The sequence below is a fragment of the Abramis brama genome, assembly GCF_963993115.1.
Source record: "Abramis brama genome assembly, chromosome: 6".
Taxonomy (NCBI): Eukaryota; Metazoa; Chordata; class Actinopteri; order Cypriniformes; family Leuciscidae; genus Abramis; species Abramis brama.
The window spans coordinates 18,991,339-19,014,852 of NC_139968.1; the positions used below are offsets into that span (position 1 = coordinate 18,991,339).

At 39.6% G+C, this 23,514-nt stretch overlaps 2 protein-coding genes across 3 annotated transcripts; one reads left to right on the forward strand and one right to left on the reverse strand.

Annotated features, from left to right (window-relative positions):
- Window positions 1–56: 56 nt before the first annotated feature.
- chaf1a (chromatin assembly factor 1, subunit A (p150)) lies at window positions 57–16,326 on the forward strand. The gene is made up of 16 exons (XM_084116005.1): window positions 57–385; window positions 1,250–1,297; window positions 3,781–4,373; window positions 4,454–4,501; window positions 6,935–7,179; window positions 7,262–7,322; window positions 7,404–7,472; window positions 7,670–7,884; window positions 8,020–8,191; window positions 8,943–9,023; window positions 10,870–10,968; window positions 11,041–11,287; window positions 11,797–11,938; window positions 12,767–13,064; window positions 15,678–15,762; window positions 15,844–16,326. Exons 1-16 carry the CDS (start codon window positions 331–333, stop codon window positions 15,966–15,968), a joined length of 2,583 nt encoding a protein of 860 aa, XP_083972131.1. The 5' UTR covers window positions 57–330; the 3' UTR covers window positions 15,969–16,326.
- ubxn6 (UBX domain protein 6) lies at window positions 16,305–22,927 on the reverse strand. 2 transcript variants are annotated; one of them, XM_084116006.1, is made up of 11 exons: window positions 22,688–22,927; window positions 22,058–22,248; window positions 20,874–20,938; window positions 19,942–20,070; window positions 19,768–19,865; window positions 19,616–19,691; window positions 19,450–19,534; window positions 19,143–19,362; window positions 18,927–19,057; window positions 18,674–18,822; window positions 16,305–18,591 (listed from the first exon to the last, which is right to left on the reverse strand). In XM_084116006.1, the coding sequence occupies exons 1-11, from the start codon at window positions 22,768–22,770 to the stop codon at window positions 18,466–18,468; spliced, it is 1,353 nt and encodes a 450-aa protein (XP_083972132.1). In that variant the 5' UTR covers window positions 22,771–22,927; the 3' UTR covers window positions 16,305–18,465. The 2 variants fall into 2 exon arrangements, with proteins under 2 accessions (XP_083972132.1, XP_083972133.1); XM_084116007.1 differs by having other exon boundaries at window positions 22,058–22,215; window positions 22,688–22,903.
- Between the last annotated feature and the right edge of the window lie 587 nt (window positions 22,928–23,514).

The window sequence follows — 23,514 nt, forward strand, 5'->3', positions numbered from 1 at the left end:
TAGGACGCCACTGGCCAATCACAGCCTGCGATTCATCCCTGCAACAGGCTCCCGCCAATTCTGAGCGGGGAGCGCGAGGGAGTCTAGCCGGGGATGATACGGGAACGACGGGACTAGGATTACACACGAAAAAACAGATTCTACAACTCTAAAAGTTACAGAAACTCATCAAATTTACAGTTGACACGTTAATGCTACAACTGGAAAAGACGTGGAGTCGATGACTAGCTTTAAGAAGTTGTGCACGGAGTCGAAAAAAGCGCTCCTCGTTTCCGTTTAACGATTTTAGTGAGAGGATCGCGCGAGCGCACGGAGCTGAAAGGCGCGCGGATGGTGGTCGTGATGCTCGCGGCTGAAGAGCCTTTGGCCTCCACTCCACGCAGAGGTTTGATGTTAAATGTGAAATAAAACTGGGTTAAAGCACGAATAGAGTCTATACACCGGGAATAGTTAGGTAAATAAAGGCATAGACGGCTACTACTAGCAGAAAAGTATAAAAACACCACTTATTACCTGAAATTAATTCTAAAACAATTTTATTCTAACTCAGTATCTCTGACAGACGATAAGAATAGAATTTTAATGACTTTCCAGGTAGTATTTTGGGTTGTCGAGGGTTTTAGAACTTTAATTAGCATGTTAGCAGGTGAGCTATTGGCTCAGATTTGTTATTTGACATTCTAGCTTTCTACACACAAAATGTGACTTTCCTCACGTATAATGTTTATTTTTTTCCAGTATTCGTGGTGGTGTGTCGAAGCACGTCCCATTTATGTTGTTTTGAGCTCAATCCAGCTCTTTGTTCCTCAGTCTTGCGCTAATGGATGAACTTTTCACGTATTCACAGGTTCAGTTGCCCAAACTGGCCTAACGTACAAACCATCATTCACTGAAAGGCGGGAGATCAAAACTAAACATTTTACGTGTAGCGCGTGCTTGTCGTTACTTCGAGAGCCTGTAAGCGTTCTGCGTTTTATGTGAGGACTTTACGGCATTGAAAAGATTAAAGTTACTATTTATCCTCTAAAATGAATTCGGATGTGACTGTCAACTGGTAGTTAGCATGCAGACGTAGCTATCACCTTTGTTATGACGAGACGTGCTTTGACAACAAGTTTTGATTTTTGCCTCAAGTATTGATATTAACAATATGTCAAAGTTTACGTCAGAGTGATGTCATTTTATTTTGTTATGGCTTGGGAGTATTTATGATGAAGGATTTGACCTTAACACACTCTTTATATTTCAGGCATGGATTGTGTGGGCAAAGCTAATACCAGCAAGAAGCTTGTTCAAGGTAAACAGCTCAAGTGTTGATATTTCTGGTCAATAATGTAAAACCATCTCCACCCAGCAAAAAACATGGTTTAGTAATACTTTGAGGACCCAATCTATTAGATATGATTAGATTGGGGAACTTGACATGAAATGATACTGTATTTGGCTCACTTCTATATATCAGAATATATCAGGACATCCAACAATTTAGAGAGTGTCAAGTGACTGACATTTTTTTTTTATAGTGTTACTGTCTTTGGAAAGTTAAAATGAAAATGCAAGAGCTTTTCTTTAAAGTTGATCTAACTTTTAAAAACGCATCAGGACGTATTCTGTGTTCCATTTACCTCGGAAGAGGGATGTCATTGCTGGGAATGATGTCACACCGGAGTTGACCGTTGTCCGGTACACCGGTCGGAAAACTAACATGGACACGTCCAGGCAAACCTTTGTTGTGCTTGCTATTTTTAAATGGAAATGCAAAAAAGCAGTATTTTGCGCTGAAGAAAGTGACATGTGAAGGCTGACTCTGAATTTGTCCTCTGCATTTAACCCGTCTAAGGTAGTGCACACACACACTGCACATCGTGGACCCGCACCCATTTTTTGCTGTGGTGCCTGATGAGCGATTGGGGGTTAGGTGCCTTGCTCAATGGCACCTCAATCATTTCCTGACGGTATTGAGGATCGAATCCGCACCCTGGTTACCAATCTGACACTCTAACCATTAGGCCACAACTGCCCCCCTGTGTTTGAGACAGACAAATAACTGAGCAGCCATATTGGATTCTAAAGTCGGGGTTGTTCTGCTTCCCCCGAGTTTCTCAATCCCAACTCTGTTCTGAGGGGACATTCCTGTTAAAACTTTGTACTAGGGACTAGGAATTTCCCACTTCCGATGACAAATGAACGGTACCATAAAGGCAGAGGAATTTAAGAGTTTTCTCTTTTTTTAAGTTTAAGTTGTTTTTTTTTTTTCTTCTTTTCTAATGGTGGTTTAACTTTAACTGTAGGATGATAAAAAGGTAGAGCAAATTGTTATCCGTAATGTAAAATAGAATACGTTATGAAAATATTAAGAATAAGTCTTTAAACCCAATACAAATTAATAGCATTTAACAAATTGCATTTTAAAAAAATCTGATTGTAACATATTCAAGCCATTCTTTTGTTTCTGAATCTCATAAATGCTGGAATACTTACAGTCAGAGTCCCAAGTCAAAGTCAGTCTGCAGATTTTGGGCTGTTTATGAAAAAAAGTCTGTTTTTTTATTATAAATATAACTTCAGAGAAGTTCAGACTATGATTCTGTCTAGTCAGTGGATATCAAACATGTATGATTTTTTTAGCTTATTTTAGAACACATTGTTTTCATTTGTCATGCATCTACTTGCAATGAGGCACGTTTTTGACTTTGTTGTGTTGGAACAACTTAAGTCTGGTAGTGGGGATGTCACGATACCAAAATTCCAGTAGTCGGTACCGATACCATTAAAATTTTACGGTTCTCGGTACCAATTTCGGTACCTCAGCAAAATCTGTTGGAACTATTTTTCTATTTTATTTAACTATTTGGAAAAAAAAATTAAATTAAATTCAATTACTTTATTATTTATGACAGTAATCATAAGTAAATAATACATATAAGCATTGAAGGCTACATGCTGTTTAAACGTAAATATTGCTTATAAAAAAAATCAAGTGAAAAATAAGCAACCTTCTATGCACACATTATTATTATCATTAGTAGTAGTATTTTTAATACATGGAGACGTAGCTAAATCTACTCTACAGTAGCCTAATATAATTATTTCTGTCAATTTCTTCAAGTTAAACCGAACTTTTATTTTGATGGGTTGCCGTGAAGACCTTTGAGTTTCTGTGTGTGTATGATATGACGATAGTTTTTCTCAAATGAAACGGTAAAATGCTCATGAAGTGGCTCTGGAGATGAATTTTATCATGTCATCATATCGTGAGGCAGCAGAGACTGAAAACAGCGTGAGCGTCACTCGTGCTTCAGTGTGTGTGTGTGTGTGTGTGTGTGTGTGTGAGAGGTGAATGAAACCGCACGTCTGCGCCATTTATTCACATAGAGACCAGCAGAACATGCAGGGTTAATATTTAAATAGTCTTTTTGCGGTTTAATATACACAGACACTGTATATATCGGCTACAGACAGTGCTCCTAGTAAAAAAGTTAGTCTGGAGCCCCGCGTTTAGATAAACACTGAAGCAACTGAAAGCAGCTGCCTATTAGTGGGTACACCGGTACTATAGAAATGCTGGTATCGTCACGTTTTAAATATTTCAGTACAGACTTGGTACCGAAGTAGCGGTACTTTTGACAACACTATCTGGTAGTGCGTGATCCTCAGTCATTCACATTGTACGACACCCAGTTGTTCTCTGACAAAGCCGGCAAATGTATAATGCCAAGTGTTTTAAAATCTGTCGTTTAGTGTATTCCAGCCTTAACTAACAATGTTACCTCCCTACAGCACGTCTACCTTTTAAAAGGCTCAACCCAGAACCCAAGGAATGCAGTGAACCCAAAAGAACCAAAGGTCCGGTTGCTCCAAAGTGTTCTGAGCCAAGCGCATCTGATGGAGAAAATGAGATGGACAGCTCCTCCTCCCCGATGCACCGTGGCCCGGCTCTGGTAAACGGCCGCGGTCCACTTGATTGCTTCATGAGCCGACGGAAACGTTCCCCAGCCCGCTCTGTCCCTGAAGCCACCATCGACCTCACCGAAGACTCAAATGAGGCCGTCAAAAGCCAGCCTGCACCTCCGGTTGCTGCCACCTGCCCCCTTAGTGAAAAAACGACAAAAACTGCGGAAGATACCACAAAATCTACAGAACCAACCACGCCACTGACAGATAAAGAGACTGAAAAGGATGAGGAAGAGGATGAAGACACCCTTCCACTGCTGGACATAACTCAGGAGTCTGAGTCGGACGAAGAGGAGCAGCAGGAGACTGAGGTCAGTCCTGGGAATGAGTCTGTGTTGTCTACTGGATCCACCAGCTCTCTCTCAGTGATAGAGAGCTCACCAGAGCCCAGCAAGAGTGCTCCTACCACCCCTGCCTCCGTGAGTAGACATGAAGCAATTTTTATTGTCCTTTTTTGCTAAAAGTTTAACCTATTGATCAGTCTCTTTTCTTTATGCAGACATCACAAATAAATGCTGCCAGTACAACGAAGCGACGTTCCCTTAAGGTAAAATCCTGCATTTTACAACATTTAGAAACCCACAATTTTAGTGTAATGTTAATCTGGTCCTATATAAACAGCATGTGCCATGGAATTGAAACATCTTTAAATCCAAAATAAATGCAAAAAACAAGTGCTTAGAACTATTTTATATAAAAATCTATACATTTATATGTAAAAAGTCAATGAGTGACCGATTGAAAAGTTAGTCATAAAATGAACAACAAAGTTACATAAAAAAAAGTGGCAGTCTAATATTTTGCATTTACACTCCAATACTAATGCACAGATCACTTGACATACAGTATCAGATTGTTTTGATCTGTCCATTGTTACGGTTATCACTGTCAATCGGATTCAATCATGCTTTTAAATATGGTTCTCAGGCCAAAACATTTTTTTGTTTGGTTCCGGTTTCTGACCGACCCTGTCAATTTATGTGCGACCCAAATTTATTTTATGAGCTTGGGGAAAAAATAATACAAATTAAATAAATACACAAATAAAAACCTTTGAGGTGAACTATAATTTACGTTTTTGTACAGCACCGTTTTTGTATAGCATTCTTGGGATGCAAGACAGAATCCTGCACGGGTCCGATTTTGTAAATCCGCACCCGCAGTGCTTAAAACCGCATCCGACCCGTTATCCGACAGCAGCACTAATTAAAATCCGCACCAGACCCGCTTAAAATAGAACCGACACCCGACCCGCACCCGAAATAAAATAAATTTAGCCAATCACATTATAGACACACTTACAAAAATGTTTATCGCCAGGTCATACAGAAGTTATTACACGACAATTAACACAAGCCGAAGCTGTCAAAAGGCCGGTACATGAAGAACATGGCTAACGTTACCACAAAACTGAGTAGCCTTTACATTTTACCAATCGAACAGACGCACGCAATTTCGTCTAGCCTACATCTGACAATTTTGGGTTCAAACACGCCCTGCACACCACACATACTGAACAGTGTTATATTTGAAAAATACTGTTCGAAAGAACTGCTTTGTTACCAGTTATCTGCGTGCTTCCTCAGCGATGAAGTTCCACATTTGCGGCTATCCAACACGAAAATGCATGCAGCAAATAAGCCGTTCACAATATTTTCTTCAGATAACTCCAAATTTCTCCCACACACTGGACTTGACTTTTGATGACGTATTGTCGACAACTTTACAATCTCCACTAGCTATTATTTTCTTCAACTCCTCAGCATCCATCGACGACTGCAGATCGCGCGTGCGGTTATGATGAATTTTTAAAAGTGAAAGTAGCCTAGGTAACGTTATAGATCCTGGGAGGGCGTGGCGCGTGGGCACAAATAAACTGATGTGGATTTGAAGTTATTTTATCAACGTGAAATACAGGCTTATTTTTGTAGATGTGTTCCTAAAAATATGCATATATTTTTACGTTTGCATGTGATTGTTTTAAACCCGTGTTTAGACCCATGTTTCCCCCGTTTGTATTCAGGTTAATACTATTAAAGGTATTAGATGAAACATTGCTTGAGATGTCTGGTTTTTTGGAGGAGAAAAAAGTACACGCATTTAAAATCAGCGTGTGTGTGTGTAACATGCTGGGACACACAAGGTGGTATAGGTACATGTAGCCTACATGTAGTATAGGTAGGCTATGTTATGAAAAAATAGAGTATGCATCGCTACTGTAAAGTAAAATTAAAAATATTATAATAATTTCCTACCTATCTCTTGCTGCCACTGAAAAAAAAAATATATATATTCCCTACCGACCCATGACCTCAACTGACAACCAACCGGAACCAAACTTTTTTTTTTTTAGGCCCCAGTTCAGAAACTTTGCCATGTGTCGAATGAAAATTGAAGCTATCTATTACTCAGTTCAATGCTAGGTACACAAATGATGCTAAAAAAAAAACGTTTTGCCATCACAGAAATAAATTAAGATGAATTAAAATAAATAGAAAACATTAAAAAATGTTATTGTGTAGTTTTCTCTGTATTTTGATCAAATAAATACATCCTTTGTGAGCTTGAGAGACATGCTCATTTAAAGTTTTAGTGTCTAGGAATACAACACATTAAAATTATAATAGTCTTTTGCATTTAATAAATATTACAGCTATTGTAATCAATATGGTGATGGATTTAATATAGAAACACTTTTTTTGTCACTATGGCTCTTTTTATTTTTTTTATTTTTAATTTGGCAACAATGTCAACAGCTTGACGTCTGTCTGGAATGCAGGTCATGGGTACATAAGCCCAAAGCTGATATTTTGGCGTGTTTTTTTCTACCCCAAAAGCAAATAAATAAAATATACCTCAATGTGAATGTTTGCACTCTGTTAAGGGTTCAAGAAGGATTGGTTGTTTCCTTTTACAATCTTGTCACTGTGGAATTTTGCACTCCGTTTGAAAAGCCCTTTATTGTCCTTTTGTCCCACAGAGTGTCCAAGAGCAGGAGGAGAGGCAGCGGCAGAGGGATGAGAAAGAACGCCAGAAACAGGAGGCCAAAGCTGCCAAGGAGAGGAAGAAAGAGGAGGCCCGCAAGCTAAAGGAAGAGAAGGAGAGAGAGAAGAAAGAGAAGAAGGAGAAAGATGAAAAGGAGCGGCGGGAGAAAAAGGAGAGGGAGGAGAAAGAAAAGGCTGAGAAACTAAGAGCTAAAGAAGAGCAGCGGCAAATGAAAATTGAGTGAGTGACCCAGTACAGCAGCACGATAGTAGTTGTTCTGGTGTTTTCTGTGAGTATTAAACTCTGGTGTTAATCCATTTAGGGCCAGACTGGAAGAGAAAAGGAAGAAAGAGGAAGAAAAACGGTTGAAGGAAGAGAAAGAAGTGAGTGTTTTTATCTATCTAAGGTTTTCTTTATTGCTGATTGCTTCATATTGTCCTCATTGTGTTTGTGCATCTCTTCAGCGAATCAAAGCTGGGAAGGCTGAGATTACACGGTTTCTACAGAAGTCCAAGACCCAGTTGGCACCAAAGGTAAGAGTCACAATATTCAGTGTAGAATGAATACCTCTTGTGTCAAACTTCTTGTGTAAAACGTTTACAAATGCTACATAAGATATTTTGAGAACGTGGCCTTGTTGGGCATGTAAAGGACGCACACACAAACAAGCAAAAACAAATCTAAAAATCTTTCCCAGTGTTTTAATCTCCAAACACGTTGTGTGTTTCAGACTCTAGCATCTGCCTGTGGGAAGTTTGCTCCTTTTGAGATTAAAGCGCACATGTCTCTGGCACCACTGACCCGAGTACAATGTGAAGACGCAGTCCTAGAGGAGCTGGACCGTTATCTTGGCCAACCTGACTGCACTCTAGATGGACTAAAGGACTGGACAAGGCACAAACCTCGCAGATCAGGTCCAACCAGGCCCAGTCACAGTGCAGTAAGGTAAAGCCACACTGAGTCGCTGCCGAGATACTTATGTACTCATCATTTATACATGCAGAAAACCAGCTGGTGTTTTTGTTAGAGTGATGTGAAAGGCTTATTCTTTGTTTGTTCCTTCATGTTCTCTGTTATTAGAGATTGTGTGGTCATTACTGAAAGCCAAAAGGCAGATGGCGTCCCTGACCGCCACCGTTACGGCCGCATGAAACTCTTGCACTTCCATGATAACTATCGTCCAGCTTACTGGGGGACCTGGTGCAAAAAAAGCACTCACATCTCGCCGCGCTGCCCACTGAGACAGGACAAGGTAAAAACGCAAGATTGTGTCAATGAAATGCTGCATTTAGGCCACCTTAAATCCACTGTGCTGTTTTAAAGAGGTCATATCTCTAAAATATTGGAGGAAATTTGGTTTGTCCATGGAATTTTTCCATGGATACAATCTGTGGCTATATTTGGCTACTTGTTTGCTTAGAAGTTTGGATGAGATCCAGTCAGGACAATGGCTTGGCAGTTTTTCAGCATGCAAAGAAGAGGGTTCACCTCCCTGCTTCCTCTGATTTTAGGTAATTCGGAAATAAACTTTGAGTTGGTAGAGCCATTAACTATGGAGGAAGTTTAGTCGTTGCACCGCTGAGAGATGTGGCTGCATGCCCCAACTCACTCTTATGGTACTTGAAGTTTAAGAATGGGCTAGTTGACAGCTTAAGATGGGAAATATTGTATGTCCATAACCTATGGTAGCCCATTTCCACCACGTAAGGGGAAAGATCATATTTTGGTAAATCATATATGCCTTTATGCCTTTTTGTCATAATTGTGACTTGTGCCATAATTATTATATATATTTGCATTTTTCTACTTTTTTTTTATTTATTTTTTTTTATTTTTTTTCAGATCATTATGTTGTATGTTAATTTAAACTTTTTATATAAATTATGACATGGTATAACTATTTACCAATGTATATATATATTTTTCTTATGTGGAGGAAATGGGCTTTCATAGTAACCTGAAGTGGTGTTAATTAGATTTTTTGTTTGTTTTTGGCTTATCAGGAGCTGCTGGATTATGAGGTGGACAGTGATGAAGAGTGGGAGGAGGAGGAGCCGGGAGAGTCTCTGTCACACAGTGAGGGGGTGAGTGAAACGACATCACTATTGTTACATTTCTATAGTGACAAATTAGCCACTACAGAAGCCATGCTGAAAATTCACACCAAAATTAGCCAGTTTGAATATGGTGGTGACTTTAATCTTCAGGGTTCGTACGGGTGCTTGAAATCCTTGAAAGTGCTTGAATTTTGATGTTGTGTTTTCAAGGTTTGAAAAGTGCTTGAATTTTGGATAAAATGCTTGAAAATGCTTGAATTTGTAACTGTATTTCTTTCACAAGAAATATCTTTCTGACGAAATAGTTCTTTATTAAATGGAGAAAAAAATGTAGCCCTTCAGAATCAGATACAGATTGATTTGCGTTACGCTGGCCAGAGCAAAAGTAGGCGGAGTTTTCATTTTGATATCCGCGGTTGTTTGTATGCACCGTTTTTATTGGCCACGCAGCGGCAACAGTTGAACTATTTTTAACTTTGACCGCGGCGTGCGCGCGAGCTCGCTGAACTCCGCTTTGGATCGAGTCGCGCGGCGCAAGCCATTGAAATATATCGGTTTCATTTCATAGCGCAGCGCGGTCCGCGTCCTATCTGAAAGGGCCATTAGTGACTGAGAGTACTTGGTGTGATAATGTAATGTAAGTATTGCATGTCCGTTATGTTCATTTGTGGAATATGCAGTGAACATTGCCAAAATTACAGAACTGTAACGTGCAAATTAACCTGCAAACGTTAGCCCAGTGCATAACAACAGTCGCTGATTGCTGAACTGAAATCAGTCAGTGTCATAAGTATTATACTGTTACTGTAAGGTTTAGGACGGCCCTATGCAATATTTACACTGCTCTATTACAGTAAATGTATTAGCTAACGTTATGTCTTGGCCCAAGACATCTTGGCAATGAAATACATTTATCAGGCAGGTGCCTGTGCACTCAGATATTGTTCAGACCTTGTCTATATCAAGAATGTGTCCCAAAACGGGAAGCCCTGTCAAATATTTCTGTTCAAATATTAAGTCTTCATATTTGAAATTAATTCAGTTTTACAGCCTATAAATCACATTATCTGATAAGCAATATTTGGACATTAATATAATGAAAGTATATTATTCATATACTTAGTGATACATTTTGAAGAATAAAACTTGTGATTGGCTTAAATATTAGGGCTGCACAATATATCGAAATATTGCAAATGTATATATTACAATATGCATAATTGCATATCGCAACGGCTTGCAATAACGGGTCATGAACAAAAGACAAAGAAAATCACTCACTGCTTTTGGCTGAATAGGTTAACTTTTGTAGCTTTAATAAGAATCAGTATATTTAATTCATGCAGTGAAAACTAAGCAGTGTTTATTTTTACATTTGATTAATCAGTTTCTGTTGTTAAATAAACCTAATGTAGGATAACCCGAACCCCTAAACCCCAGTGGTGTTAAAATAACACTTCTGCTACAGAACACTGATGTTCACTGTCAGAAGTTGTAGGGATATTTTCTTATCACAAAAAGAATGTGAAACACGTATGTGTAGGTTATATCATTTTAAAGATAATTTAAGTTAATTTGACACACTTTAAGCATTATCGTATCGCATATTGAATATCGCATTATTTAATGAGTTATCGCATATCTCATTTTTCTTCAATATCGTGCAGCCCTCTGCTATTATGAAACATTTGGCTGTTTATCTCTTTTGATGTGATAAAAACACTAAATAATAATTTTAACTATGTATTGGTATGTGATTTACGGTAGTGTAAGGTGCTGGAAAAAGCTTTAAAATGGACCTGGAAAGTGCTTGAAAAGTGACCTTTGACCTTGGAAAAAGTGTACGAACCCTGAATCTTGCTTTTCCCTCCAGGATGATGACGATGAAGGAGGAGATGATGACGATGATGATGATGGGTTCTTTGTGCCCCACGGTTATCTGTCAGAAGGGGAAGGAGCACTTGAAGACGAGGTACATTGAACGTCACCCTCCTTCGATCGCCTCATTCAGTCACGTCATGACACTAACAGTCTGCTCTTGCAGGAGGGTAGAGATCCGGAGAAGCAGAAGGTGCGTCAGAGGATGAAGGCTCGTGAATGGGAGACTGAGCTGATGTCTAAAGGGAGGGTGAAGGTGTTGGAGGCGGTGGTGCGCGGCTGCCTGTGGGAGGGGGAACAGCCTCCGCTGGACCTCCTGCAGCCGTACGCTGTCTGTATGCTGAAGCCTTTACCTAAAGACGACCCCTGCACCCCTGAACAGGACATCTCACGCCAACAGAGGAACGAGAAACGTGAGTACAATGTGTGCTTAACTTTTGAATACTTGGGATATATTTATATTATATTATATTAAAGTTTTCTCATCTGCTATCCATGTTGCTTTACTAAACATTACAGTGTCTTAATTTGTTGGACCATCTTTTTCAAATCGAATCATCTATATATTGTTAAACTGAGTCTCTACAAGCATTGTTTCTGTGAGAGATCGTCACAATGCAAATGCAATCCTTGCATGAAGTGCGCACACTGTGTATTAACTGAGCTGAAAGTGGCTGTTAATGCAAAGCCAAGCCTAAAGGTATATTCATTCTATGAGAGGTGCAGCAAAGTCATGCAGAACACCAGTGAAAATTCACACCAAAAAAATAGATGCACCCTGAATTTTCATGATCCCCTTACAAGAGATGCATACCTGAACAAACACTGCCTTCATTACTTAACACAGTTGCACATTGCTGGTTCTCCTGAGAGTGATTTAAATTATCCAGTGGTTGTTAATGTGTTTTTCACTTTTCTTCAGTGCTGTCACGGCTACTGCCTTTGCTTCATGGGAATGTGAACAGCAGTAAGGTCATAATCAACGAGTTCCTAGAGATCTGCCGCCAGCAAACATCCTCACCCACAGAAAGCTCTTTGAATTGTATTGACAGCGTCCCACCCAGGTAACCCAGCTAGCTGTATCTTTAATATCAGTCATTATGCAAAAAGATTTCCATGGAGTACCACAGGGTTTGTGTAATTTTGTAGGCCAACCAGGAAATTAGCATCACCCTAGTTCCTTTGACAAAAAGCCAATAGGATTTTTCCATTGGCTTTTGGGTTATTGCAGAAAATAATCTGGCTCTGTGACTAACAAAAGTTTATGGTTTTTACATGTTTTGTTCATCATGAAAATCTTTTTCAAATTAACTTAACTTTTATGATTTTAAGCCTAAATACAATTGCCAGAAGAAAAAGCTTTGAAAGAGTGTGATTATAAAGACCACAAGGCAAGTAGATGATTTTTTTTTGGCATGAAGATTATTGTCCCATTTAGCCACTTTTTAGCAACCACCTTTTTCAAGACATGAACAGGCTTACAGAAATCACGAGTGGTGTAGTAATGAATAATATTTCAGGCATTTATCCAAAAGCCCATTCAAAACGCACATTAGCTGCTTTCCCACCATCTGGCAACCAATGAGAATGGTTTGGCTTGTTGGTGGAAAAGTGGCTATTGACTTCTTATGATGGAATCACAAGTGCTAAAATGCTACCTTGTTTTGTGGTTTTATGACTCATTTGACTCATTCAGCACTCAATTGTTATATTCCTTTTGAAAAAATGTGTCTATTTTAGTATGTATTTCTGTGTAAACTGTATGACTAATGCCTGGAAACATGATGTCATTGAGAATGACTTCCTCTGGTGTGTCAGAATATTAAGAAGTTGCTTAAATGAAGCCACACAACTTATTTTTAAGGATATTGACCTTTTTTTTTTGGCAATAGGATCCACATCAGGCGTATCATAAAAGAGAACGCTGTGTACGAAAAGCGCTCCACTTACAGACGATGCTGCTGGTACGTGCATGCGGAAGTTCTGACCCGTCATTCTCAGGAGGCCTTGCCCGTTCCCTGCCAGTGGACCTACCTCACCTCCGGGGCTCAGATCCCCCCCGACGAGCCCACCGGCTCACAGGGCAACTCACCCACCATGTCCACTTCCACCACACCCTCCAACAAGAGGAAAAGTGCCAGCAGCCACTCCATCACGAAGTATATGAAGAAATGTGGCGACTCTGAACAGGTACAGACCAATTATATATACTACTGTGCAAGTAGTAGTCTTTACACACACAAAAAAAAAAATCACACAAAAGTATGTCAGTAGGAAATATCAGTTCACATTTCCTTAATATTAATATTAAAACAGCTTTTGTCCAGGTACACTTGCACATAGTTTTTCAGGTAGCTTCGCAGGAAGGTTTCTTCAAGCGTCTTGGAGACGTTGCCCCAGTTCTTAAGGATTTAGCCTGTCTCAGTTTTTTCTATTTCTTCATGTAATCACAGACAGACTCGATGGTGAGATCAGATCATACCGGCTGTTGTCAGACTCCTTGTGCATACAGAAATCTCACTGGATTATTACAATTAATGGCAAAAGCAATGTTTGGAAATGCGAACTGATATTTCCTACTGACACACTACAGCAAAAGATTTTTTTTGGTGACAATACTAAAGTGCCTAAGACTTTTGCATAGTACTGTAAATATCCTATTTATACCTATTTGTAATTAGGGCTGGGCGATATATCGAATATTAGCAATAATATCGCAATCATTTTGACAGTGATGTAAAATTAGAAAATATCGTGAATGTTTCAAATACAAGCATACTTTCCCAAAGAACACGTCGAACGTCCAAAAATCTGGTAGGCCTGTCGTCCCTAAACAAATAAAGCCGGTCGATTCATTCTCTTGCGGTGTGCCATATGCAAGAAATAATAAAAAGTGGGGAAAAAATTACATCGGCGGTCACGTTTCACATAGCCAAAGATACGATGCCTGTCAGTACCGTGGAAAAACCTGCCTTCAAACGTCTGCTAAAGACAATCGACCCTCGATACAATTTGCCTTGCCGTAAATACTTTGCCCAGGATGTGCTCCCGAAATTGTATTTTAAAGTTCGCGAACAGCTGTCACAGAAGCTTTCTCAGATAACGCACTTTGTGACTACTTCCGAACCTGCGAACCCTACAACAGTCTTGCCATTCATTTTATTGATGGCTGAATTTATCATGGTAGAATGCACTCTCTGTACTTGTTTTGCACTACTTCAGAACACATTTACATGTGTTCATTTAAAGGGGGGGTGAAACACTCAGTTTCAGTCAATCTCATGTTAATCTTGAGTACCTATAGAGTAGTATTGCATCCTTCATATCTCCAAAAAGTCTATAGTTTTATTATATTTATAAAAGAAAGATAGGCTGTACCGAGTCTTTCCAGAAAAAAACGAGCAGCTGGAGGCGTGCCATGTGGGCGGTGCTTACGCGCCGATAGCTAACAACACACAGACATTTGAAGTAGTTTTACTCACCGCCTGCGGTTCCAACGCACGACCGTGAACCTTTATCGTTGGGACTGCTCCATCCTTAAGCATTAGACGATCTGCAAATCCGGCGTCGAACTGGGCCTTGTTAATAAAACATTCGTTACTGAAATGACCAGAACACACAACCGCACTTGCTACACTCCGTTGCTGCCCCGGAAAAACAAACTGCATCCACTGTTCCTGTAACGCTGGGTTCTTTGGGAAGCTGAACACGGTAAGCTTTCCCTCACTACCAAAAACACACTTTTTTGGAGACATTCTTGAACAAATCCTATGCAGCGCTGCCGATGATTTCCTGTTGAAGCGCGTTGATGTGCGCGGTCTCGCTCTCCTCTGGTCAACGTGTGCGCGGGCGCGCTTTTCCGAGAGAAATGCTCATATAAGGAGTTCCACTCTCGTCTACGTCATTAGATCCACGATCGAAAAAAAAACAGCCGAAACTTGTACCAACCCGGAAGTAAGATTTTCGGCACAGAAATTCTCCGTTATTCGTCCAAAATATTTTTTTTAAACTTTGGCCATGTTTAGCATGAGAATCCATCTCTTTAACACTGTAAACAACTCTGAATACATGAAACACCATTGTACCCCCCCTTTAATAAAAAGCAGTAAGTGATCACTTGGTCTAGATTTTTTTTTAACTGCTTAAATTTGCACTAAACATTTTATATTTACTTTGTAACAATAGCTGTTCTATCTAATTTGTTTTTGTTTGTAATAGCAATTTAGACCTCTCTAGTCTCAGCCTCAGACGTCACGCCCACGGAACGTTGGCTAAACGTCTGATGCATATGGTACACTTAACTGGAAACACTTCAGGAATGTCGAAGTCGTCATCTGATTGGTTGAATTTTATCGGATTTCCGGGGGCGCGAGTGTCGCGTTTATTTTCGGTCCGCCGGGAAACAAAGCGCAGACGTGTGATTGCGGAAGAAAAACTGTTGTGTTTACATGAGTGACAATGAGCATTTATCAAGATCAGCTAAACGTAGGATTCTCAAAAGTATGCGAGGTTATACGTGCACGAACAGATCAATGACTTACTGCTTGTTTTCTTCTCCTTCTTTGATTTTCTATGCTGACTGACTTGTTGCACGCCGGTCTGTTGTTGTGGGGACATTTCCACGCCCCGAAACGTGACGCTGAACGAAACGAACTGTAATTGGTTGTTTGACATGTCGGTCAAACGGCCTTATGGGCGGGCCTTGGCCAAAGAAAGCTGCTATGAATTCCAGACCTTCAGCCGTCAGTCTGAAGGTCTGGCTACGCGAGACTAAGACCTCTCTAACTTTGGTTTATTCTTTAGACTGAGGCTATGGAGACCGATGGCTTCCAGGCGGACACTGAGGATGATGAAGACGATGATTGCGTCATCATTGGGGAGCAATCTGGTTAGTATGCGTCTCTACTAAAGCTTGACAACAAAGATAAATCTGCCAGAACAAGCTTGAAAAATGTTTTCTTCGTAATAGGATCCTCGGAACAGGACGCCAACACATCCTTACCACAAACGGAGAGAAACACAGAGCCCATGGACACAAATGCATCCGAAACTGCTGCTCTTGCCTTGCCCTGCCTCACACCAGCCACCGCCTGAGATCTGACTCCTTCCTGTTGGGTTTGCATGCACGTGAACCAGGCGCTCAAAATCTGATCTATGGTTCGAAGGATCACACAGTATTAAAGGTCCCAAGAAAGAATCAATTTTTTCCTCCTCTTTAAGTGGAGGTCTGTTAGATGGTGTACTGCTCTTCTTCATAGGTGAAGTCCCACTTTTTGAAAGGCTGATACATTCATCAGCTCTGACACCAATCGGGAGGTTGATGCTGTCTGCTGGGCTCAGTGCTCAGCCACATTGTTTTAAATTGTTTATTTTTTTCCTCTTTGAATACTTGAACTGGTGTATGTCTTTCAAAAATAATGACAATTGAAATATATTGCACTTTTATATTCCATTTCTGTTTATTTCATTCTTCTACCCCCCACCAGAAGTCTTTCACTTGTTTTCTTTTCCAAGAGGCTTTGTATAAAAACAGCATTTGCCATTTGTTGCTCAGGCTGCTACACGCGGTGTAAATACTATTTTTTGTTTTTTTGAAAAAATGGTGTAGAAGCTGAAATAGTAGGAGGCCGTCCAACACGGAAAAAAAGCAGCAGCGTTGGCATTTCTTTTGGCAAAGTATTTTCTTAATTGTTTCGAATAAACTGCACCATAGTTTGCAGTTGTAATGGGTTTCCTACAAAGCTTGTTTAAATAAAGCATAATTTAAAAACGAACAACTTTTTAATATGCTGTTAACCAACATTTTCCTTCCACACATTTTCAAGACTTCTGCAGTCAAGCCATTTGATTTCTTTCATATACACTCATCTCTGACAATGCATTTTATTTCATACATCACATCAAAAGCATCAGAACACATTTAAACTACAAATTTGTGAGTGCAAAATACAAGCAGTTTTTACAATATAGCATGGTTTAATCAGTGAGTAGGGATGCACCGAAAACGGCTTTATTTGTGGTTTTTGGCCGAAAATGACCAAAAATGTGCCGCCCAGCCCCTCCGTGTTCAGCAATCAGGTTTTACTCTTGCGCGCTCTCCGTTCAGTGTGTGTGCTACGCACTTTGCTCGGCCGCTCACGGCTCAAACGCTCCACTCATGTACTGAACACGCTCACCAGAAAAGCAAAGTCCGCTCAAGTAACGTGCCGACATGAAATTTCTCTGGAGTAGACTTGTTTCTGTTTGCAATAGCCCTATACTGTGCTGTAACATTGTGTGTGTGGTATAGCCCTGCTGGGCAACGCTGGTAAAATTATCTCTGTAATCTGCTCTGATAACAAAAGCTTTATAGGACTATATTATTTTGATAATTGGTCAAAATAAAAAATCTGTTAAATCTGATTCTGTTGCATAAACTGAATGAAGACTAATAAATTGATATTTAATATTTTAAGATAAGGCCATTTTCTGTCCAATTTTTGGGTCACTTTTAATTAAAGTGGTTATTTTATTGGCATGTAGTTTTTAAATTCAGATTCAGTAAAATGATTGCATTTAATTTATAAGTATAATAATACAATTATACAAAAAAATGTATTTAAAATGAGATTTTTTTTGTTGTTGTCATTTTCGGCCAAGTGCATCCAGAATGCTCGGTTTCGACCGAGAATTTTCATTTCGGTGCATCCCTATCAGTGAGCGTTATAATCTACACTAACACCCAAAGTATCCACTTGCCCATTGCCTACTGCATTTTTACAAACACTGGTTTGTAGTGAAAATAGTTATCCTTTACATTTAAACTACAGTTGCGCATATCTTAACCTCACACAAGCTTGTCAATTACGAAAAGAGTTTCTTGTCAACTGTGACATAGTCGCCAATGTCAGCACCTTGAGGACAAACTCGTTGCAAAAAATTGCATGTGCAAAGGGAGCGCATAGTACACACAATTAGGGGGGAAACCGTCAAACATGCTGCATGTGTGAAAACAAGTATACCTTGGGCTTAATTATGCAAGTCAATTACTTGACATTGAACAGACATTTATCTCTATTAGGAGGTAGATCATTGTTGCAGGCCACAGCTTTTTGTCTAATTTAAGTTGCGTTATAACATTCAGGCGTAGTCTCATTTTTGTTAAGCAGGAAACAACTTCAATTCAAAACAAGAGACAATCTGAACTTGGTGGTGCTCATGTTAGATCAATTTCAAACCGTTGACACAATGAGATTTTATGGTACATTAATCAACATTTCTCTCTAAGCAATAGCTAAAAAGTGCTTAAGATTGCAACAGATCCACTCGCAGACCATTTCACAGTGCGCAAACTGAGCTTCTTCCGTTATCATATGATGACTGGTCATGTTACTTCAAGCAACAATGCATTATAATAGGACAGAATGTTTAGAAATTGGCCCTTAAGGTGCTAACACTTCCCATAATACATCACTGACAGGAAACAACTCCTGTTGTTAGCACCATATAAATCCACCTTGTGGACTCAACCAATCCTGTGGGGTTGTGGACGACGGGAGAGAAAATCACAAGAGAACGCAGGCGGGACAAGAAGACACAGCAAGACTCAATTTCAGCTCATGCTCTTGATGTTCTCTAATAATGCTGCTTTAAGCAGAACGTCAGTCTTTCCTCCCGCGGCGGCGATGTCTGATAGCACCGCGGCGTCCCACGAGAAAATCAACAGAGCCGCTGGGGCCTGGAAGGTGAAAACAAAAAGTGTGACTCAAATATTGTTTAGTAAATTCAACTTTGCAGAGTGTTCTTTGATCTGCACCTACCAGGTTGCACTCATTCAGAGCGAACTCCTCGTCGTCCTTCAGTTTTTGTCCTCCGGGAACCACCAGCTCAAAGGGCTGCCAGCCGTTCTCCAGCGAATCACGCACAAACTGGTACAACGCTGTCACTTTCTCCCATGCCAGGAACGTGCCTGCAGGGCGTTTAAATGCGAGTTACGCTGTACAACAAGTACTAAATCAAGAAGCTAAATCATGCATTGACAATGGACTCTTCTAATTAAGAATAACTACCAACCCTGGAGTATATTTCCATCCGGTAACCGCACTCTCAGAAGGGCGTAGTTGTACTTTCTTCTCTCTCTCTGCTCATCTTTTTCACGCATGGCTTTCGTTCGCAGCATTGCGTTCCTCTCCACGATTTCATTCCTGTGATGAAAGAAGATCATAAAAACATGGTACGAGTCTTTCTTCATCAGCTTAGCACAAACACTACAGTTGTTGATTTCTTTACTTAAGTTGCATTTCTTTCTTCAGCTCCTCTGCAGTCAGATTGTAGAAGTCTGGGGGCAACTCGAAGTTTGTGGCGTTCTGCGAGGGTCTGAAGACCTGCGGTTGGCGATCCAGCTTGGCTCTGATTGGCTCGCCCTTCTGCAGCAGCTCCAAGTCCACCTTTATCTGCTCCAGAGCGTCCGGTTCCTGCGGCGGCAACACCAGGTACTCCTCAGTCCTATCTGAGATATGTTATTCAGGGATGGAGATGTGTGAGGGCTCAGCGTTAAAGAAATTACACGTTTGTCTTTGAAATATAATGGCATTACCTTCGCCGTCCACCGGCAGCGCGGTGCTTTCAAATCCCAGGGCCTGAAGATACTCGCGAGATCCTTCAATCACACTGACCTTCTCCTTCACGAGTGAAACAACAAGATGTGAGTGAATTCGCTTCATAAATTCAGTTTTCTCTATCCTGGCTGAAAACGATCATACCTGAAACACCTTGTTGCTAACTTTGATCTTCCGATACTTCTCCTCAGTCGGATTCTTGCAGATGTTTTCGATGTACCTGTCATTGGATTTCAGTTGTACATTTTACAAACACGTCGTAGGAAGTTAATATAGTCCTACTAAACAGTCCTCACTTGCTAATGATGTCAATGGCAGCCTTCACTTTCTCTTTGTCTTTATTAAAGGTGTGAATCATCATAACGGAGGCCTCCATCACATCCTCTGAGAACCTCTGTGGAAAAAGAAGCACCTTTAGTCAAATCCACGTGTCATTTCGTAAAGTCTTGCAGATTGTCTTATAATCTCACCATAAGAATGGCTTCCTTGATGTGCATCTCTCTTTCAGTCTTTGTTAAGGTTTTTCCAGTAAGAGGGCAGATGAAGAAAACTCCCGCCACTGAGAAACAAGACGGATCCTTCTGCGGAACCCCGGAGGACTGGAAAAGGTATTAATGATCACAGTCAGGAAAAGAGTGTTGAATCTTAAAGGGACAGGTCACCTAATATGACAATTCTGTCATCATTTGATACATTTTCACTGAACAATAACTTACAACTCTTCTGAAATCATATAATTATGTATTATAGAGAACTGAGGATTTTGTAGGATACTTTTATGCTACATTTGGTCATTTTGGAGCTTGACAGTTTCGGTCACCATTCAATTTATTTATACGATATTACAATTGAACCTGGTTTCTTACATGTCAACATTTATATTCCACCAATGAGTGGTAATCATACGGGTTGGGAACCATGTGAAAACGTAAATTCATTTTAATGGGGTTTTATTTCGTGCAACTATTAAAAAAATTATCATTTTAAAATGAATTTACATGGTCCACTAAATATATTTTTGCCTCTTTTCACAAGTTTTACACATACAGATATAAAAAAATATATGTGCTGGAAATGATGTGTACACACAAAAATGTTTATTCTACATAATGTTTAGATCACATGACCAAATACTATTAACATAGAGAGTAGTAGGTCATCCGGTTATTTTTCGCCTACTGTTTTATGAATACTGTGCATTCGGACATACTACTCTCTTTTCGTCAGCTATATAGTTGCGAAGTTTGCGATTTTGGATGCAGCCATTATCTTGGAACAACACTTTCAGTAAATATGTCTGCAAAAACATTCACTTTTATGTGATCCCTGCCAACAGGTGGCAGCATAAACTTATATTGTCCAGCTAAATTCGAACAAAACCCAATAAAACCATCGGACTTGCCTCGATATCTGTGTTCTTCTGACTGGCCGCTACGGCAGCCGCCTCTGCGTCAAGTTCTCGCTTCACTGAAATGCAATAACAGAATGAGTGGCTGTTCATGCTTTGAGATTTATTAATGTTTTTAAGATTTCTATGGAAGCTTGTTTCCACCATGGAATACAATATAAAAAAGTACTTGCAACTTTTTAGCTTACAATTCAGACTTATAACTCAAAACTAACTTCAGCTGTTTACATCTCACAATTCGGAGAAAAAGATGTAGAAGATTTGCAAGATATAGCCTATGTTGCGTCCGAAATCATATACTGAGTAGGTGCTATATGAACTTGAGTTTACTTTGCGATTGTTAAAAAAGTATGTCCTGTGTAGTATAAATGTGTGTAGTATGAATTAAATTTGGATGTACTACATACGCCATGTTGTTATTATCACGTGACCTACCAGCGTCAGTTGGTCAATTTCAAGTTTAAAATGCGCAAATCTGACTTTTTTTCTAAGAATTGTGAGATATAAACTCGGAATAAAAAAAAGATAATTTACTCGCTGTGTCCGAAATCCCCCCCTACACCCAGCCATTTGTAGTGGTGTCCGAAACCATGGTGGACGTTATCGAGTGCACTCATTCAATCCCACAATGCACCGCAATAACGAGTGTACAACCGATGTACGCTCAATGGCTAGAGAATACCCATAATGCACTGTGAGAGTCTCGAACTGAATGAATTCCCGCGTCTGACCAGAAGATGGCGCCCACAGCTGAATCATCAATCCATCCATTTTTCAAACCGCTGGTCCAATGTGGCTACAGCGTAATATCACACAGGTATAAATTCCTTTTTAATTGATAATTAAATTGTTTAATCAAAAACAAACTATGCAAAGCGGCAGCGCTTCCGGCGCACTCAGTCTCCGAATTCACTCATTAGTTTTAATTCACTACCTCAAGTGAACTATTTTAGAGGAGTATTGTGGGGAATAGTGAATAAGGGTATAGGGGGTGATTTTGAACACAGCCTAGATGTAATTTTGGCATAATGGGTGTAGCTAGAAGGTCCAACCACACCATAACTCTATCCCTCCACCCATTAGATCCACATTGATGGATTTCCCTTTTTATTCCGTGGCGGACAAAAAGCTTCCATAGACATCTGAGTGGAAAAGCTGTGGTTATACACTTGATGTACCCTGATTCCTTATGGCGTCCTGTGAGGTTAACACTTTCGGCCGGTGCTGCTGCTCGATGCGGGCCAGGGCTGCGGCCCCTGCCATCTGTGCGCCTTTAGTGGGAGCTTTCCTGGACGCTCCTTTACTGTGAGCAGCCTGAGAGGCTTCAGGTCTAGAGCTGCACGAAACACCAGGTGACACCCTCTCATTTCTGTGGTTAAAACGGTTGTTGTAACCAAAAACATCACTAAAGCAGCAGTGTTAAGGTGTAAATCACTCCCACGTGACCTTTACTAAGCCTGTTATCCTATGAGTAATTATAGCGATAAGGTTAAACTCATAGGTCGGATCCAAACCTACTCAAGCATTGATGCATTTAGCACATGCTGTTTCCTAACCCACCATCTCCAGATATGATCATGTTAGAAATGCAGTCAGACAGGTACAAATCCATACATATTTCTGTTATACATTACTATAGATTTTATGTGTAAAAAACAGCTTGCTCTATACAGAATTATGTAAAACAGTTATTATCTATAATAAGAAACCTTGTTATTCGATGCATCATCGTAATCTGATGATATCAACTCATGATAAGTGTGGTTCAGAGCTGTTGACAGATATCATATCCATATCTGATCTTTTACCTCGAGTCTTCTGTAAGTTTCTTTCCTGGCCCAGCTGACTTGAACTTTATATCCTTCTTGATGTCCTCGAAAAACTTCTTCATTCTTAGCGATAAACTATATGTAAAAATACTGAAATGAAAAATGTGTTGTTTTTAATTATTTATAACTGTCAGGCACAGCACCACCCAGAGCGATGTGTTTACAGCGGGAATAAGACCTTTTCTGAACCGGAAATGTGGTCATGGTCATGAAGCGATCGGGACATAAACATTGAGTTTTAGTGACATCAAGCGGAGGGGAGTGGAATTATGTTGAAGTAGATCGGTGATGGTTTGTTTATAAACACATTTTGTTTGTTTTCTATTTTTATTTAATATATAAACCAGTTTTGGAGTGCATTTACCCGGCCTTGAAATGTGAAATATAATTATAAAGTCTTTGAAACAAAGCTTTTGCAAGAATTCAATAATATTTTCTGTTGAGTAATATTCCATAATGTTTTCTATATTTGACAACCAACTGCAAGAGTATATGCGATATATATATATATATATATATATATATATATATATATATATATATATATATAGCGTATATATATTATATATATAGCGTATATATATTATATATATATAGCGTATATATATTATATATATATAGCGTATATATATTATATATATATACGCGATAAGAATCTCTTTATTATTTTTCCAAATATTTCTTCCTCAAAACTCCTCAATTGTTTTACATTCCTTACGATTATCATTCTTATTTTCAGTAGATGAAATATAGTAGTAATTCATTAAAGTGAATTGAGTAAATCTTTTTTTAGATACAAATACATT

What these genes read in the sequence shown, in the direction of transcription:
- chaf1a (XM_084116005.1), top strand. Translation starts at nt 331, where the DNA reads ATGGTGGTCGTGATGCTCGCGGCTGAAGAGCCTTTGGCCTCCACTCCA. An exon ending in AGACCCAGTTGGCACCAAAG is followed by an intron (nt 7,473 to 7,669) that starts GTAAGAGTCACA and finishes TGTGTGTTTCAG; the next exon opens with ACTCTAGCATCTGCCTGTGG. An exon ending in ATTGACAGCGTCCCACCCAG is followed by an intron (nt 11,939 to 12,766) that starts GTAACCCAGCTA and finishes TTTTGGCAATAG; the next exon opens with GATCCACATCAGGCGTATCA.
- ubxn6 (XM_084116006.1), bottom strand. Translation starts at nt 22,770, where the DNA reads ATGAAGAAGTTTTTCGAGGACATCAAGAAGGATATAAAGTTCAAGTCA. An exon ending in TTAGCAACAAGGTGTTTCAG is followed by an intron (nt 19,535 to 19,615) that starts GTATGATCGTTT and finishes TCACTCGTGAAG; the next exon opens with GAGAAGGTCAGTGTGATTGA. An exon ending in GGATGGAAATATACTCCAGG is followed by an intron (nt 18,823 to 18,926) that starts GTTGGTAGTTAT and finishes AACGCCCTGCAG; the next exon opens with GCACGTTCCTGGCATGGGAG.